This window comes from Mustela putorius, unplaced genomic scaffold (genome assembly GCF_011764305.1).
Source record: "Mustela putorius furo isolate JIRA1106 unplaced genomic scaffold, ASM1176430v1.1 tig00000905_pilon_pilon_pilon, whole genome shotgun sequence".
NCBI lineage: Eukaryota > Metazoa > Chordata > Mammalia > Carnivora > Mustelidae > Mustela > Mustela putorius.
This window is the reverse complement of record NW_025421511.1, coordinates 3,960,326-3,977,467: the sequence shown is the minus strand read 5'-3', so window position 1 is coordinate 3,977,467 and position 17,142 is coordinate 3,960,326. Positions and strand designations below refer to the sequence as shown.

Genomic DNA, 17,142 nt, shown 5'->3' with positions numbered 1-17,142 from the left:
AGGAGAGTATCTACATGACATTCTTCCCCAACAACATGAAGCCAACATATATTCTTTGTCAGAAAATACTTTCAGAGGTAGAAAAGTAGCAAGAATGAAGCGAGAAAAGCAGTTTATAGAATTACTTCTCCAGAACCCATCCATTCTCTCCTCGGTTTCACCGCAATTGACATATCAAGCCTCGTGTAAAAAGAAAGAGGACTTACAGACAGAGTTTTTATGGCTACTGTCCTTGCTGGGCATCATCTTGACTCCTCTTGACTTCAGTTCAATTGCCTTTTTCACTGAAAGAAATCAAAGAAAGCCATTAGTAGGTACGACTCAAAGAGATCCCATAAAGTAGTGCTTTATGCTCACAGCATTTACAGTCGTGACTGCTTGCCTACCAAGCTCTGGAAAATGGGACACGTTCTAAGAGGTTAATGATGCAAAGAAAATGAAGTATAAGAGCTTGTGAATAATTAATGCAAGGCTATCAAACAGCAAGATCATATCTTGTAACCGCAGTGACAGAAACTAGAAATAATATGCGATACAGTGTAACTTCTCCATCTGAAGTCACTCACCAGTAGCAATGGCCAGTCTAGAAACCATGATCATTCTCCAGGTGCTCAAGGGGATTGCTCTCTCAGTGTATGTGCGGTGACTATGCAGCTTTCTAAATCTGCTATATTCACGATAATTTGTAGACACAATTGAAAGTTGCTCATTTATTTATTCACATAGTTATCTGACCATGAAAAGTTTAGCAAATATGCATTGATGGGGAGGAAACATGGGAAAGCATGTTCTGAGTGCTGGGGATAAAATATTCAATAAAATGTTAAATAAAAGAATGCCAATCCTTCCAGATGCTTATTACCTATAGATAATATTTTTAAAAAATCATCTATGAAATTGATTTCTAAAGTCATAATTATCAGGTTTAAATTTAAGTAACTTTATTATTCTAGATCCTACATCAGACATTTAAAGAAGTTCTAATTTTCTGGTCATTTCTGGGGAAAAAAAAGTGAGGAGACATTTATGAAGAAACTAGAAAATAATATTTTAATTTAAACAATTTAATGTTTTAAATATTAAAATTGTATTCTTTTTAATTAAATTAATAGTTTAATAATATTTATAATAAATAAATGTAATATTTAGTTTAAACAGTAATGGTTTACATAAATGAGCCTGGACCTAGAGTACCTGAAAGCATGCAGACCTGACTTTGAATCTTTGCTAACAACTCGTTAGCTATGTGGTCTGGATAAGTTACTCAGAGTCTGTTAAACTATCTGTAACGTGGTGTGCCATGGTTAGCTTTATGTGTCGACTTGACTGGGTTACAGACTTTCCAGATACTTGATGAATAGTATTCTGGGAGCTTCTGTGGGAGGGTTTTTTTGAATGTGATTAACATTTAGATCAACTGGGACACATGGTTGTCTCAGTCAGTTAAGGGTCTGACTTTGATTTCAGCTCAGGTCATGATCTTAGGGTCAGGGGATTTTGAACCCCATGTTGGGTTCTATGCTCAGCATGGAGTCTGCTTGGGATTCTCTCTCTCCCTCCACTGCTTCCGCCATTCTAGATAGATAGATAGATAGATAGATAATCTTTAAAAATTTACTCAATTGAGTAGAGCAAATTGTTCTTCCTAATATGGGTGGGCCATATCTAATCAGTAGAAGGTCTGTATGGAAAAAAATGCTGACATTCTCATGAATACGAAATAATTCTTCTTGCTTACCTGCCTTAATTTTGAGATATTAGTTTTTTGTTTTGTTTTGTTTTCCTACCTTAAAATTCCAACTGAAACATCAGCTCTTCCTGGGTCCTGAGTCTACCAGCCTTTGGACAGGGGCTACACCATCAGCTCTCATGGTTCCCTAGCTTACCCACTCATTGTACAGGTCTTGGGACTTCTCAGCTCCCATAACTGTTGAGGTCCAGTTTCTTATTAAAAAAAAAAATTACATGCAACTTATTACTTCTGATTCTCTGGAGATTCCTAATACAATAGGATGCTGATATCAAAAGCAGAGTTATTAATGCTGTGCAGGAAGGTTTAGATGTTCAGTGTAACAGATGTCCCTGAACATAGTAGACTCAGTTTATGATGGTGTTTGCTATTACTTTCCTATCTCCAGGGTCACATGTTTGCCCTAGCTGTGGCCCCAGGAATTATCCTCTGGGATTATCCTTCCGTGGCTCATATCAATGAACCTCTGTTCCTTCTCCACTCTGCCACCATCTGGCCACACTATTTTCCAACCTTCTGGCTATCAGGTCTCTGCAGCTCTGTTTCTGAGTCCCACCTCCCACTTTTCACCTCACTCTTCACAAGGACATTAGCTGCCAGCTTACATTTTGGGAACCATCTTCAAACGCTATGGTTTTTAATTCTCCCACAACTCGGGTATGTCTTGTGCAGAACTTTACTCATATTAGAACGCCAGGAAACCAAGGCTCACAGATTTGTAGAACATGTACAGGGGGAAGATGTGTGACTTGGATACAGATCTTCTCACTCAGGACCCAAGAGCCCCCGTGGGCTCGGCCAGCTTGAGTGTGGAAGGCACGAAGGTAAAGTCCCCTAACAGGAAGGAAGCTGACCATGGAAGACAGCCATGCCCTTGGGCTTCAGAATCACCAGAGTGTCACCAAAGTTGAAGGAAAAGGATCGTTTATGGATACTTTTACTTTTTTGTTTTTCTTTCTGAAATGGGATAAAAGCTGATTCTCCATCATTTTCCACCTCTCCCTTAAAAAGAAAGATTTTACATTTGAGGAGACAATTCCTCCATGTTGGCACTGACAACACCTTTTTAGGTAGAAGGCACCTTTGCAAACACCTCCCCTGAGGAGGGAATCACGGGAAGCTTCTTTGGAAGAAACGGAGATAGCCATTACCAGAGTGCTGGCCACTGAGCAGATCCAGGATTGGGATTTAGGAGTGGACAAGACAAAGCTGCCATCAGATGGGTAGAGTGAGGGGTGGCAGCTTTCACCAAAGCTGAGATGCACAACAAGCCTAGGTAAGATAGGGTGGCAGGCACCAGGAGTCAGTCTTCTCCGCCCGCTCCCTCCTCATCCGCCCTTCTGCTCATCCTAATCTCCGTGTGGCGGGAAAACGAGCTCTGGCACCTGCTCTCATCACAGTGCTGGTGGCAGCAGCGATTGTGTCCGTCAGACTCCCTGCAACAATGTTTTAATTTGAACTGGTGAATGCCTCCGTGTGCGTCACCCATCATAACCACTGTTTTGTGCCAAAATAACTTTGTCTTGAAGTTACTCAGGAGAGAGGCAGTGAGCGCACAATAAATAACAGACAGGGATCAATGGGAAATAGTAACAAACATAAAACTAAAGCAAACGTCACCCAGATAAACAGACAGAAAAAACAGGACTCCACGCACGCAGAAAGTATGGAGAAATAAAAAGAGTAGCTTTCATGATACAATAATGATGTCTAAATATCCGGGACCGATCTGGGAGTTTGATGGATTCTGGAACTTTGCCAATAAGTCTATGTAGTTGTGTGAAGCTCAATCCACCAAGGGTTTTTCCTCCAATAAAATGGTGACGCGCAGCTGATGCCAATGTGCTCCACTGAGTCCCGATTTACGACAAATTGCTGGTCTTCCGATTGCACGGCACTGGCTCCTGGCAACATTGTCAAGAGAAGGCGGCTGACTTGCCCACCCTCCAAGGGTCCCTCCTCTCGTGGTGCTCTCTTTGCCTCCACCCAGGGTCCTCCTTCCCTCCCCCAGTCCCCCACAGACCTGAACCCAGAGTTCCTCTGACCAGGAAAGATGCAGGGGGTGAGGGAGAGAGTAGGGCAGGCAGATGGGGCTTCTCCAGAATCATGGCTCTCCCAGGACAACCTCTGCCAATAGCCTAAAGCTGTTCACAGATTTAAGTGTTTACCCCATTTGCTCTCAATTCTTAGAAGGAATCACAAAATCACACTTCCTGATTGGTAACAATACTAATTCCTGGGTCAACTTCAAGACGTATGGAATCAGCAACATTGGAGATAAGCCCCATCTTCAAACTTCGTATTTTTAGCAACCTAGTTTTGCTTTGTTTTTCTCTTTTTGCTTTGTTTTCCTATCTCTCCATTAGTTTGTTTTCTTTTTGGGGGTCAGGGAAGGCAACTGGATAAATGCCAAGGTTCGAGCCTGAGAGTCACGGTCGGCCTCCCTCGGACTCCAGTCACCGTCAGCCTCCCTCGGACTCCAGTCACCGTCAGCCTCCCTCAGACTCCAGTCACCGTCAGCCTCCCTCAGACTCCAGTCACCGTCGGCCTCCCTCGGACTCCAGTCACCGTCGGCCTCCCTTGGACTCCTCCTCAGTGATTCAGACTCCACGCCTCAAACAGATACATCCGTCCCCCCTTTCCTATAAGGAAATTTAAGCAGGTAAAACTCTAGCAACAATAGTTGCAGATGAAGCATAGGAAAGACTGAGAAGGAGCACCGGCAAGGATGTGTTATTTTGTTTCATATGTTCACTCTTTTTGTTTTTTCTTTTACTCTAATCTGTCAGGGTCAGGATAAACCTCACTTCTGTCATTTGGAGATTTGAGAGAATCACCCCCATAATGAAATGCCAATGGCTTTTCATAACCACGTTTAAGGTGGCAGAAAGCTGAGACATAAATACGACTGTTCCTTTATAATGCAGCTGCTTTCCCTATCCGTTCCAAAGGGAACGTCCTTCCCGTCCTGCGTCCACAACTGCTTCCTAATCAAGCTCGGTCGTGGATGCTTCCCAGGTTCCCTCCCCTGTCCCTGGCAGGGGACATCACAGAGGTGCTCATGCTTATTAGACCTCTACTGGGAAGCCAAGTCATATCTTCTAAGACTCATATCCCCACAGCTTCCAGTGCCTAAAACGGCGCTTTACCTGTCAGGAAGAGCTCAGATCATTTCAAGTAAGTAAAAGAAGTGCAAAATGATTTCAAAAAATTAATTTACTAAAGTCGGGACCAGGAACCACTGAGAAATCTTAACCAACCAGAGAAGAAATTGTTTCGTGCATACACATCAACCATGGACACATCTGAGGAACTCAAGGTTTGCAATAAAAAATATAAACCCTGTTAATTGCACTTATTATTGACTCCGGGGATTATCATAATTCATTAGTTTTATTAATTTAATATAAATGTATATATAATATATATAGTAATATAAAAGACTTAAGTTTCTAACATGTATACAAATGAAGCTATAGAAGCTTTCTTATCGTCAGAAATATTCTTGTTCTGTTCATCTTGCAATTATTTAATCAAAAGGTTTTTATTAAATCTGATAAGTAAGCAATTATCTCCTATAAGCTATTAATCTTCTGTATCTATGTTGTCTTTTCATATTTTCCCCTTAGTAAATATGATTTATTTAAAATTTCATTTTTATATCAATTTATTCTTGAATTAATGGCAACAGCATTCTTTTTTTTTCTTTAATTGGGTAGTGTTAGTCACCATACAGTGTGTCATTACTTTTTGATGTAGTGTTTCATGATTTTTCGTTTGCATGAAACACCCAGTGCTCCATGCAATCTGTGTCCTCCGTAATAGCCATTACCAGGCTCACACATCCCCACAGCACCCTCCCTTCTAAAACTGTTTGCTTCCTGGAGTCTATAGTCTCTCATGGTTCATCTCCCACTCTGATTTCTCCCAATTAATTCTTCCCTTCTCCTAATGCTCTCCATGTTATTCCTATGTTCCACAAATAAGTGAAAACATATGATAATTGACTTTCTCTGTTCTCAGCAGAATCTCCTCCAGTCTCATAAAGTCGATGCAAAAGTTGGGTATTCATCCTTTCTGATGGCTGAGTAATATTCCATTGTGTATAAGACCCACATCTTCTTCATCCATTCACCTCTTGAAGGGCATTTTGGCTCTTTCCACATTTTGGCTATTGTGGCCATTGCTGCTATGAACACTGGGATGCATGTGGCCTTCTTCTCACTGCATCTGTATCTTTGGGGTAAATACCCAGTAGTGCAATTTCTGGGTCATAGGGTAGCTCTATTTTTCATTTTTTGAGGAAACTCCACACCATTTTCAAAAGTGGCTGCACCAATTTGCATTCCCACCAACAATGTAAGAAGGTTCCCCTTTTTCCACAACCTCTCCAGAATTTGCTGTTTTTCGCCTTGCTGACTTTTTCCATTCTAACTGGTGTGAGATGGTATCTCAATGTGGTTTTGATTTGAATTTCCCTGCTGGCTAATGATGATGAAGGCTTTTTTATCTATCAGCCATTTGTATGTCTTCTTTGGAAAAGGGTCTGTTCGTGGTTTTTGCCCATTTTTTTTATTTGATTATCTGTTTTTTGGGTGTTGAGTTTGAGAAGTTCTTCATAGATGTTGGATATCAGCCCTTTGTCTGTACTGTCATTTGCAAATATCTCCTCCCATTCCGTGGGTTGCCTCTTTGTTTTCTTGACTATTTCCTTGGCTGTGCAGAAGCTTTTTATCTTGAGGTAGTTCCAAAAGTTCTTTTTCCCTTCTTGTGCATGGGTTAGATTCAATTTGTTTTTGAGTCTCCAAATCTTTAAGGTATAAAGACAGTTTTTATATTCAGGATTTTTCTATTTTTTTGAGTGAGGCTTGGATGGCTATGTATTTCCCCCTTAGGATCACCTTTGTCATATCCCATAGGTTTTGGATCAATGTGTCTTCGTTCTTATTGGTTTCCATAAATTGATTAAGTTCTTCTTTGATTTCCTGATTGACCCAAACATTCTTGAGAAAGATGGTCTTTAGCTTTCAAGTGTTTGAATTTCTTCCAAAATTTTCTTGTGATTGAGTTCTAGTTTCAAAGCACAGTGGTCTGAGAATATGCAGGGAATAATCTTAATCTTTTGGTATCAGTTGAAATCTGATTTTTGACCCAGTATGTGACCCAGTATGTGATCTACCATGTCAACTTGAGAAAAATGAGTATTCTGTTGTTTTAGGCTGGAATGTTCTTATATATCTATGAGGTCCCTCTGGTCCAGCGTGTCATTCAAAGCTCTTGTTTCCTTATTGATTTTCTGCTTAGTTGATCTGTCTGTTGTTGAGAATGGAGTTTTGAGGTCTCCTACAATTAATGTATTATTACCAAGATGTCTCTTTATTTTGGTTAACAGGTGGCTTATGTAGTTCGCTGCTCCCATGTTGGGGGAATAGATATTTACAATCGTTAGATCTTCTTGTTGGATAGATCCGTTAAGAATGATATAGTGTCCTTCTATATTTTTAACTACAGTCTTAACCTTTAAATCTAATTTGTCTGATATGAGAATTGCTACCCTAGCTTTCATTTATAGTTTGTTGGCATGAAAGATGCTTCTCCATCCCTTACTTTCAGTCTGGATGTATCTTTAATTTCAAAATGAGTCTCTCGTGGACAGCATATGGATGGATCTTTCCTTTTATCCAATCTGCAGTGCTGTGCCATTTAATGGGAGCATTTAGGCCATTCACATTGAGAGTGATTATTGACAGATAAGAATTTATTGTCATCATGTTGTCTCTGAAGTTCTTGTTTCTACAGATTGTGTCTGCATTTCTCTGTTCTGTGTTGCTCTTGGAGTCTTTCTCCTTTTATAGACTCCCCTTTAGTATTTCTTGCAGGGTTGGCTTGGTGGTCACATGTTCTTTCAGTCTCTGCCAGTCCTGGAAGCTCCTTATTACCCCAACCACTCTGAATGATAGTCTTGCTGGATAAAGAATTCTTGGCTACTTATTCTTCTCACTGAGTGCCCTGAATATGTCTTGCCAGGACTTTCTGCCTTGCCAGGTCTCTGTGGATGGGTCTAAAATTATTCTGATTATTCTGATGTTCCTCCCTCTGTACTTAAGGAATCTCTTTCCCCTAACTTCCCTTAAGATGGCTTTCTTGGTTCTCAAATTGACAAGTTTTACTATTACATGCCTGGGGATTAATCTCCCCTCATTGTTCTTGGGGGTGTCCTCTCTGCCTCTAGAACATGATTACTTGTTTCATTCCCCAGATTAGGGAAGTTCTTGGCTACGATTTGGTCATATACACCTTCTAGTCTTCTCTCTCTCTCTCCACTCCCTCAGGGACCCCAATAATTCTGACACTGGAATGTTTCATGGCATCATTTATTTAACGAATTCTATTTTTCCTGGATTCTAAGCTGCTTGCTTTGTTCCAGGTCACCTCCTGATCCCTCTTTTCTATCCGTTTGTCTTTAAGATCACTAATTCATTCTTCTGACTCATTTACCCTAGCTGTTAGAGCATCTAGATTAAATTGGATCTCATTGATAGCATTTTTAAGTTCTGCCAGATCTGCTCTCACTTCTGCCCTTAAAGAATGTATGTTTCCATTGATAGTTTTCTCCAGCCTGACTACTGTCTTCATAACTGCTACCCTGAAGTCTATTTCTGACACCCTGCTTAGATCCATAACCATTAGATCTGCTGGAGAGGCCATTGTCTCTGGATCTTTTCTAAGCTGGGAATTCCTCCTCCTTGTCATTCTGTTGAGTTGTGGTTGAGAAGATGTACAGCTGAAAATATCAACCACAATCCAGGCAAGGTAAACCCTGAGAAGGTTCAGAGCAATCAGAAGTCACCACCAGAAAGAAAGAAAGAAAGACAGGCAGACACAAATGAGCCCCGAGAGTAAGATTTATAAAGTACAAAAACAAAAACAAACAGAAAGACCGACAAAAGTAAAAGAAAAAAAAAAAAACACACAAAATAAAAAGGGGGGGGGGAATGACAGGAAGGTGGTTATAATCCCTCAGATGTGGGTGAGGAGGGGTATTTCAGTCCTTCCTGGATGTATCTTGTTATCTGTTTTAGAGAACTCAACTTTCCAGAGATACAGGGAAATTAAAACTGATATATATATACATATATATATAATTGAATAGGGATAAAAGGACTACATTGAAGCTTATATCTATATCTAAAAAAGAAAAAAAGTCTGTGTATGAAAAAGTTCAAGTTAAAATGTTACGATGCAGTATGTTGTAACAACATTTGAAATGGTAAGTAGGCAAGAAGATAAAAGAACAAAAATCATGAAAAATAATTTAAAAAATAGAGAGCTAGATTGAATCTAAAAAATATATAGGCTATGAGGCAATACCAGGAGCTTAATATTCTGTTTTCCCATGCTGCTGGGGTTTTAAAGTTTCATGGGGACCCTGTGGTTGTTGTCCTCTTGTTCCTTCAACTTGTCTTCTGGTGGGGGTGGGGGAGTGCTGCATTGTTTTTCAGTAAGTCCTGACTTAGTTTAGCTGTCTTGCTCCTTACCAAGGGGCTGGGCTCCGTAACTAGCTTTTCATGCTTCTGTTTTCTGGAGGCTTTTGTTCTCTGTCAGCTTTTTCCACCGTTTTGGAGAGTCGAGCAAAGTAAACTGCTCTGCCCAAACCTCCGCCCCAGAGAGAAGCCTCAAGCTGCTCCGCTTTGAATGGTCCAGAACACACAGACTCCACCTCTGCAAACCCTATTGAACACTGTAGCCTCGCAGAGGTGGTATGCACTGCCCACCCCCCGCCACATCTCAGAGGTTGCCCGAGGCCCTCGCTCATCTCTGCAACCCCCTACTACCAAAACCATGAGGGATGCTGGTCCCAGTGATCCCGGTTCCAGCGGCTGCTGTTCCTGGGACCGCTGACTCAAGCCCAGGGCGGCTCCTCTCAGCCACGGCAGCTGCCAGCCCCAGGGACCACCAACTGGAGCCCACATCAAATGCCCGGGTGGTGGTGGCGGATGTAGCAAAGGCAGCCCTGGTAGCTCCGACAGCCACCAGCCCCAGGGACTGTGGACTTGAGCCTGCATGGGCGGCGGCGGCTATGGTCTGTCCTGGGACCGTGGGCTTAGGTCCACACCTGTGGCCGCCCAGAATGAGTCCTTATGGCCCCTTCTTCTTTTTCAGCACTGTTGTCAGTCCCTTCCCTTCTTGCAGCCACCGGTCTCCAAACTAAGGCGGGTCCCCAAGCACAGGGACTTTCGCACAGGAGTGTTACCCCAGCAGCTGGCTTCTGGGGCTCCCTCCCCCTTCTGTCTGTCCCACACTCGCAGATCCTCTGTGCCTCTCACTGAGGATCCTCTGCCCCCACAGACATCCAGAAGTGTGTGACCTTACGTTGTGGCTGACTTCATGGGGGTCCAGAGTGTGCTGGGGGAGTAGCTAGCTCAATTCAGGGGACCGGTTGAAACGGGGTGTCCTACTCCTCTGCCAACTTGCCACAGTCCAGCAACAGCATTAAAAGAGATTGTGCCCCGGAGGGAGGAGTCAAGATGGCGGAGAAGTAGCAGGCTGAGACTACTTCAGCTAGCCGGAGATCAGCTAGATAGCTTATCTAAAGATTGCAAACACCTGCAAATCCATCGGCAGATGGAAGAGAAGAAGAACAGCAATTCTGGAAACAGAAAAACAACCACTTTCTGAAAGGTAGGACCGGCGGAGACGTGAATCCAAAGCGACGGGAAGATAGACCCCGGGGGGAGGGGCCGGCTCCCGGCCAGCGGCGGAGCAACCGCGCACAAAATCAGGACTTTTAAAAGTCTGTTCCGCTGAGGGACATCGCTCCAGAGGCTAAACCGGGGCGAAGCCCACGCGGGGTCAGCGTGGCCTCAGGTCCCGCAGGGTCACAGAAGGATCGGGGGTGTCTGAGTGTCGCAGAGCTTGCAGGTACTGGAACGGGAAAGCCGGCTACAGAGACAGAGCCGACAGTAAGCTCGCAGCTCGGGGTGACCTTGAACCGGTCGCAGGCTCGGTGAGCTCGGAGCGCGGCCGGAGGTCAGGCAGACGGGAGTAACTGGGCGCTGTTCTCTGAGGGCGCACTGAGGAGTGGGGCCCTGGGCTCTCGGCTCCTCCGGGCCGGAGACCAGGAGGCCGCCATTTGTATTCCCGTCCTCCGGAAGTCTACGGAAAGCGCTCAAGGAACAAAAGCTCCTGAAAGCAAACCCGAGCGGATTACTCACCCCGGCCCCTGGTAAGGGCAGTGTAAGGGGCAGACACTTGAGACTCACTACAACAGGCCCCTCCCCCAGAAGATCAACAAGAAATCCAGCCGAGACCAAGTTCACCTACCAAGGAGTGCGGTTTCAATACCAAGGAGAGCAGCAGAATTCCAGAGGAGGAGAAAGCCAAGCACGGAACTCATGGCTTTCTCCCTGTGATTTTTATTTATTTTTTTAGTCATGCAGTTAATTTAATTTTTTTTTCTTTTTTCTTGCCTTTGGGTAAATTTTTTTTTTTAATTTTTACCCTTTTCTTTTTTAGTGTTTTTTAACTAGTTTATCTAATATATATATTTTTTCTTTTTTATATTTTTCTTTATTCGTTTTCTTTTTTAAAAATTCTTTTCTTTTTTTTTTTTCTCTTTTTTTTTCTTTCTTCCTTTTTGAACCTCTTTTTATCCCCTTTCTCTCCCCCTCACGATTTGGGATCTCTTCTGATTTGGTTAAAGCATATTTTCCTGGGGTTGTTGCCACCCTTTTAGTATTTTACTTGCTCCTTCATATACCCTTAACTGGGCAAAATGACAAGACTAAAAAATTCACCACAAAAAAAAAGAACAAGAGGTAGTACCGAAGGCTAGGGACCTAAACAATACAGACATTGGTAATATGTCAGATCTAGAGTTCAGAATGACAATTCTCAAGGTTCTAGCTGGGCTTGAAAAATGCATGGAAGATATTAGAGAAACCCTCTCGAGAGATATAAAAGCCCTTTCTGGAGAAATAAAAGAACTAAAATCTAACCAAGTTGAAATCAAAAAAGCTATTAATGAGGTGCAATCAAAAATGGAGGCTCTCACTGCTAGGATAAATGAGGCAGAAGAAAGAATTAGTGATATAGAAGACCAAATGACAGAGAATAAAGAAGCTGAGCAAAAGAGGGACAAACAGCTACTGGACCACGAGGGGAGAATTCGAGAGATAAGTGACACCATAAGAAGAAACAACATTAGAATAATTGGGATTCCAGAAGAAGAAGAAAGAGAGAGGGGAGCAGAAGGTACACTGGAGAGAATTATTGGGGAGAATTTCCCCAATATGGCAAAGGGAACGAGCATCAAAATTCAGGAGGTTCAGAGAACGCCCCTCAAAATCAATAAGAATAGGCCCACACCCCGTCACCTAATAGTAAAATTCACAAGTCTTAGTGACAAAGAGAAAATCCTGAAAGCAGCCCGGGAAAAGAAGTCTGTAACATACAATGGTAAAAATATTAGATTGGCAGCTGCCTTATCCACAGAGACCTGGCAGGCCAGAAAGAGCTGACATATTTTCAGAGCACTAAATGAGAAAAAACATGCAGCCAAGAATACTATATCCAGCTAGGCTATCATTGAAAATAGAAGGAGAGATTAAAAGCTTCCAGGACAAACAAAAACTGAAAGAATTTGCAAACACCAAACCAGCTCTACAGGAAATATTGAAAGGGGTCCTCTAAGCAAAGAGAGAGCCTACAAGTGGTAGATCAGAAAGGAACAGAGACCATATACAGTAACAGTCACCTTACAGGCAATACAATGGCACTAAGTTCATATCTCTCAATAGTTACCTTGAATGTTAATGGGCTAAATGCCCATGTCAAAAGACACAGGGTATCAGAATGGATAAAAAAACAAAACCCATCAATATGTTGCCTCCAAGAAACTCATTTTAAGCCCGAAGACACCTCCAGATTTAAAGTGAGGGGGTGGAAAAGAATTAACCATGCTAATGGACATCAGAAGAAAGCAGGAGTGGCAATCCTTATATCAGATCAATTAGATTTTAAGCCAAAGACTATAATAAGAGATGAGGAAGGACACTATATCATACTCAAAGGGTCTGTCCAAAAAGAAGATCTAACAATTTTAAATATCTATGCCCCCAACATGGGAGCAGCCAACTATATAAACCAATTAATAACAAAATCAAAGAAACACATCAACAATAATACAATAATAGTAGGGGACTTTAACACTCCCCTCACTGAAATGGACAGATCATCCAAGCAAAAGATCAGCAAGGAAATAAAGGCCTTAAACGACACACTGGACCAGATGGACATCACAGATATATTCAGAACATTTCATCCCAAAGCAACAGAGTACACATTCTTCTCTAGTGCACATGGAACATTCTCCAGAATAGATCACATCCTCGGTCCTAAAGCAGGACTCAACCGGTATCAAAAGACTGGGATCATTCCCTGCATATTTTCAGACCACAATGCTCTAAACCTAGAACTCAACCACAAAAGGAAGTTTGGAAAGAACCCAAATACATGGAGACTAAACAGCATCCTTCTAAAGAATGAATGGGTCAACCAAGAAATTAAAGAAGAATTGAAAAAAATCATGGAAACAAATGATAATGAAAATACAACGGTTCAAAATCTGTGGGACACAACAAAGGCAGTCCTGAGAGGAAAATATATAACAGTACAAGCCTTTCTCAAGAAACAAGAAAGGTCTCAGGTACACAACCTAACCCTACACCTAAAGGAGCTGGAGAAAGAACAAGAAAGAAACCCTAAGCCCAGCAGGAGAAGAGAAATCATAAAGATCAAAGGAGAAATCAATGAAATAGAAACCAAAAAAAAACAATAGAACAAATCAATGAAACTAGGAGCTGGTTCTTTGAAAGAATTAATAAAATTGATAAACCCCTGGCCCGACTTATCAAAAAGAAAAGAGAAAGGACCCAAATAAATAAAATCACGAATGAAAGAGGAGAGATCACAACTAACACCAAAGAAATACAAACTATTATAAGAACATACTATAAGCAACTCTACGCCAATAAATTTGACAATCTGGAAGAAATGGATGCATTCCTAGAAACATATAAACTACCACAACTGAACCAGGAAGAAATAGAAAGCCTGAACAGACCCATAACCAGTAAGGAGATTGAAACAGTCATTAAAAATCTCCAAACAAACAAAAGCCCAAGGCCAGACGGCTTCCCAGGGGAATTCTACCAAACATTTAAAGAAGAACTAATTCCTATTCTCCTGAAACTGTTCCAAAAAATAGAAATGGAAGGAAAACTTCCAAACTCATTTTATGAGGCCAGCATCACCTTGATCCCAAAAGCAGACAAGGATCCCATCAAAAAAGAGAGCTATAGACCAATATCCTTGATGAACACAGATGCGAAAATTCTCACCAAAATACTAGCCAATAGGATTCAACAGTACATTAAAAGGATTATTCACCACGACCAAGTGGGATTTATTCCAGGGCTGCAAGGTTGGTTCAACATCCGCAAATCAGTCAATGTGATACAACACATCAATAAAAGAAAGAACAAGAACCATATGATACTCTCAATAGATGCTGAAAAAGCATTTGACAAAGTACAGCATCCCTTCCTGATCAAAACTCTTCAGAGTGTAGGGATAGAGGGCACATACCTCAATATCATCAAAGCCATCTATGAAAAACCCACCGCAAATATCATTCTCAATGGAGAAAAACTGAAAGCTTTTCCGCTAAGGTCAGGAACACGGCAGGGATGTCCATTATCACCACTGCTATTCAACATAGTACTAGAGGTCCTAGCCTCAGCAATCAGACAACAAAAGGAAATTAAAGGCATCCAAATCAGCAAAGAAGAAGTCAAATTATCACTCTTCGCAGATGATATACTATATGTGGAAAACCCAAAAGACTCCACTCCAAAACTGCTAGAACTTGTACAGGAATTCAGTAAAGTGTCAGGATATAAAATCAATGCACAGAAATCAGTTGCATTTCTCTACACCAACAACAAGACAGAAGAAAGAGAAATTAAGGAGTCAATCCCATTTACAACTGCACCCCAAACCATAAGATACCTAGGAATAAACCTAACCAAAGAGGCACAGAATCTATACTCAGAAAACTATAAAGTACTCATGAAAGAAATTGAGGAAGACACAAAGAAATGGAAAAATGTTCCATGCTCCTGGATTGGAAGAATAAATATTGTGAAAATGTCTATGCTACCTAAAGCAATCTACACGTTTAATGCAATTCCTATCAAAGTACCATCCATCTTTTTCAAAGAAATGGAACAAATAATTCTAAAATTTATATGGAACCAGAAAAGACCTCAAATAGCCAAAGGGATATTGAAAAAGAAAGACAATGTTGGTGGCATCACAATTCCGGACTTCAAGCTCTATTACAAAGCTGTCATCATCAAGACAGCATGGTACTGGCACAAAAACAGACACATAGATCAATGGAACAAAATAGAGAGCCCATAAATAGACCCTCAACTCTATGGTCAACTCATCTTCGACAAAGCAGGAAAGAATGTCCAATGGAAAAAAGACAGCCTCTTCAATAAATGGTGCTGGGAAAATTGGACAGCCACATGCAGAAAAATGAAATTGGACCATTTCCTTACACCACACACGAAAATAGACTCAAAATGGATGAAGGACTTCAATGTGCGAAAGGAATCCATCAAAATCCTTGAGGAGAACACAGGCAGCAACCTCTTCGACCTCAGCCGCAGCAACATCTTCCTAGGAACATCGCCAAAGGCAAGGGAAGCAAGGGCAAAAATGAACTATTGGGATTTCATCAAGATCAAAAGCTTTTGCACAGCAAAGGAAACAGTTAACAAAATCAAAAGACAACTGACAGAATGGGAGAAGATATTTGCAAAAGACATATCAGATAAAGGACTTGTGTCCAGAATCTATAAAGAAGTTAGCAAACTCAACACCCAAAGAACAAATAATCCAATCAAGAAATGGGCAGAGAACATGAACAGACATTTCTGTAAAGAAGACATCCAGATGGCCAACAGACACATGAAAAAGTGCTCCATATCACTCAGCATCAGGGAAATACAAATCAAAACCACAATGAGATATCACCTCACACCAGTCAGAATGGCTAAAATCAACAAGTCAGGAAATGACAGATGCTGGCGAGGATGCGGAGAAAGGGGAACCCTCCTACACTGTTGGTGGGAATGCAAGCTGGTGCAACCACTCTGGAAAACAGCATGGAGGTTCCTCAAAATGTTGAAAATAGAACTGCCCTATGACCCAGCAATTGCACTATTGGGTATTTACCCTAAAGATGCAAATGTAGTGATTCAAAGGGGCACGTGCACCCGAATGTTTATAGCAGCAATGTCCACAATAGCCAAACTATGGAAAGAACCTAGATGTCCATCAACAGATGAATGGATCAAGAAGATGTGGTATATATACACAATGGAATACTATGCAGCCATCAAAAGAAATGAAATCTTGCCATTTGCAACAACGTGGATGGAACTAGAGCGTATCATGCTTAGCGAAATAAGTCAAGCGGAGAAAGACAACTATCATATGATCTCCCTGATATGAGGAAGTGGTGATGCAGCATGGGGGCTTAAGTGGGTAGAAGAAGAATCAATGAAACAAGATGGGATTGGGAGGGAGACAAACCATAAGTGACTCTTAATCTCACAAAACAAACTGAAGGTTGCTGGGGGGAGGGGGTTTGGGAGAAGGGGGTGGGGTTATGGACATTGGGGAGGGTATGTGCTTTGGTGAGTGCTGTGAAGTGCGTAAACCTGGTGATTCACAGACCTGTACCCCTGGGGATAAAAACAAATGTTTATAAAAAATAAAAAAATTTAAAAAAAAAAGAGATTGTGCCCCATCGGTTTTTGGCATATTTTCTGTTTAGAAAAAACTAAACTTGGATTATCTCAGAGTTTTGTCAATGTTTTTTGAAGAGAAAAATAAATGTTTTGAAAGTAATTTATCTTGAGGGATCCCAGTGGTTTGCATGCTTTTATTATAAAACTCACTTTTCCCCCAAGAACATTTATATCCTAATTTTTAAAAAATGCTTTCAAAATATTCAATTGCTTCATTAACAGATCTAATCACCTAGCACCACCAGCCAAATGTTTAACATTTCTTCATGAGATTTCACCATTTATAATGAGTGCTCAAAATTCAAATTAGTTTAAATTAAATTTAAATTAGTTCAAAATTCAAATTAGTTTAAAAACACATTAAAAGATTTTTATTATTTATTTTTAAATTTTTTTTTAATTTTTCTTTATTTATTTATGAACTTTATGTATTTGACAGTAAGAACAACCAGGGGAAGCAGCAGGGGGAGCTAGAGAAGCAGACTCCCGCTGAGCAGGGAGCCTGAT

General features: G+C 41.2%; 1 protein-coding gene across 1 annotated transcript in view; it reads right to left on the bottom strand.

Moving 5' to 3' along the window:
* CSMD1 (CUB and Sushi multiple domains 1) overlaps nucleotides 1–17,142 on the bottom strand; it is a 1,951,187-nt gene that overhangs the window by 663,373 nt on the left and 1,270,672 nt on the right. Inside the window, exon 7 of the mRNA XM_045086171.1 lies at nucleotides 207–284. Within this exon, the coding sequence (XP_044942106.1) occupies nucleotides 207–284 (78 nt within the window). The remainder of the gene's footprint in view (nucleotides 1–206; nucleotides 285–17,142) is intronic.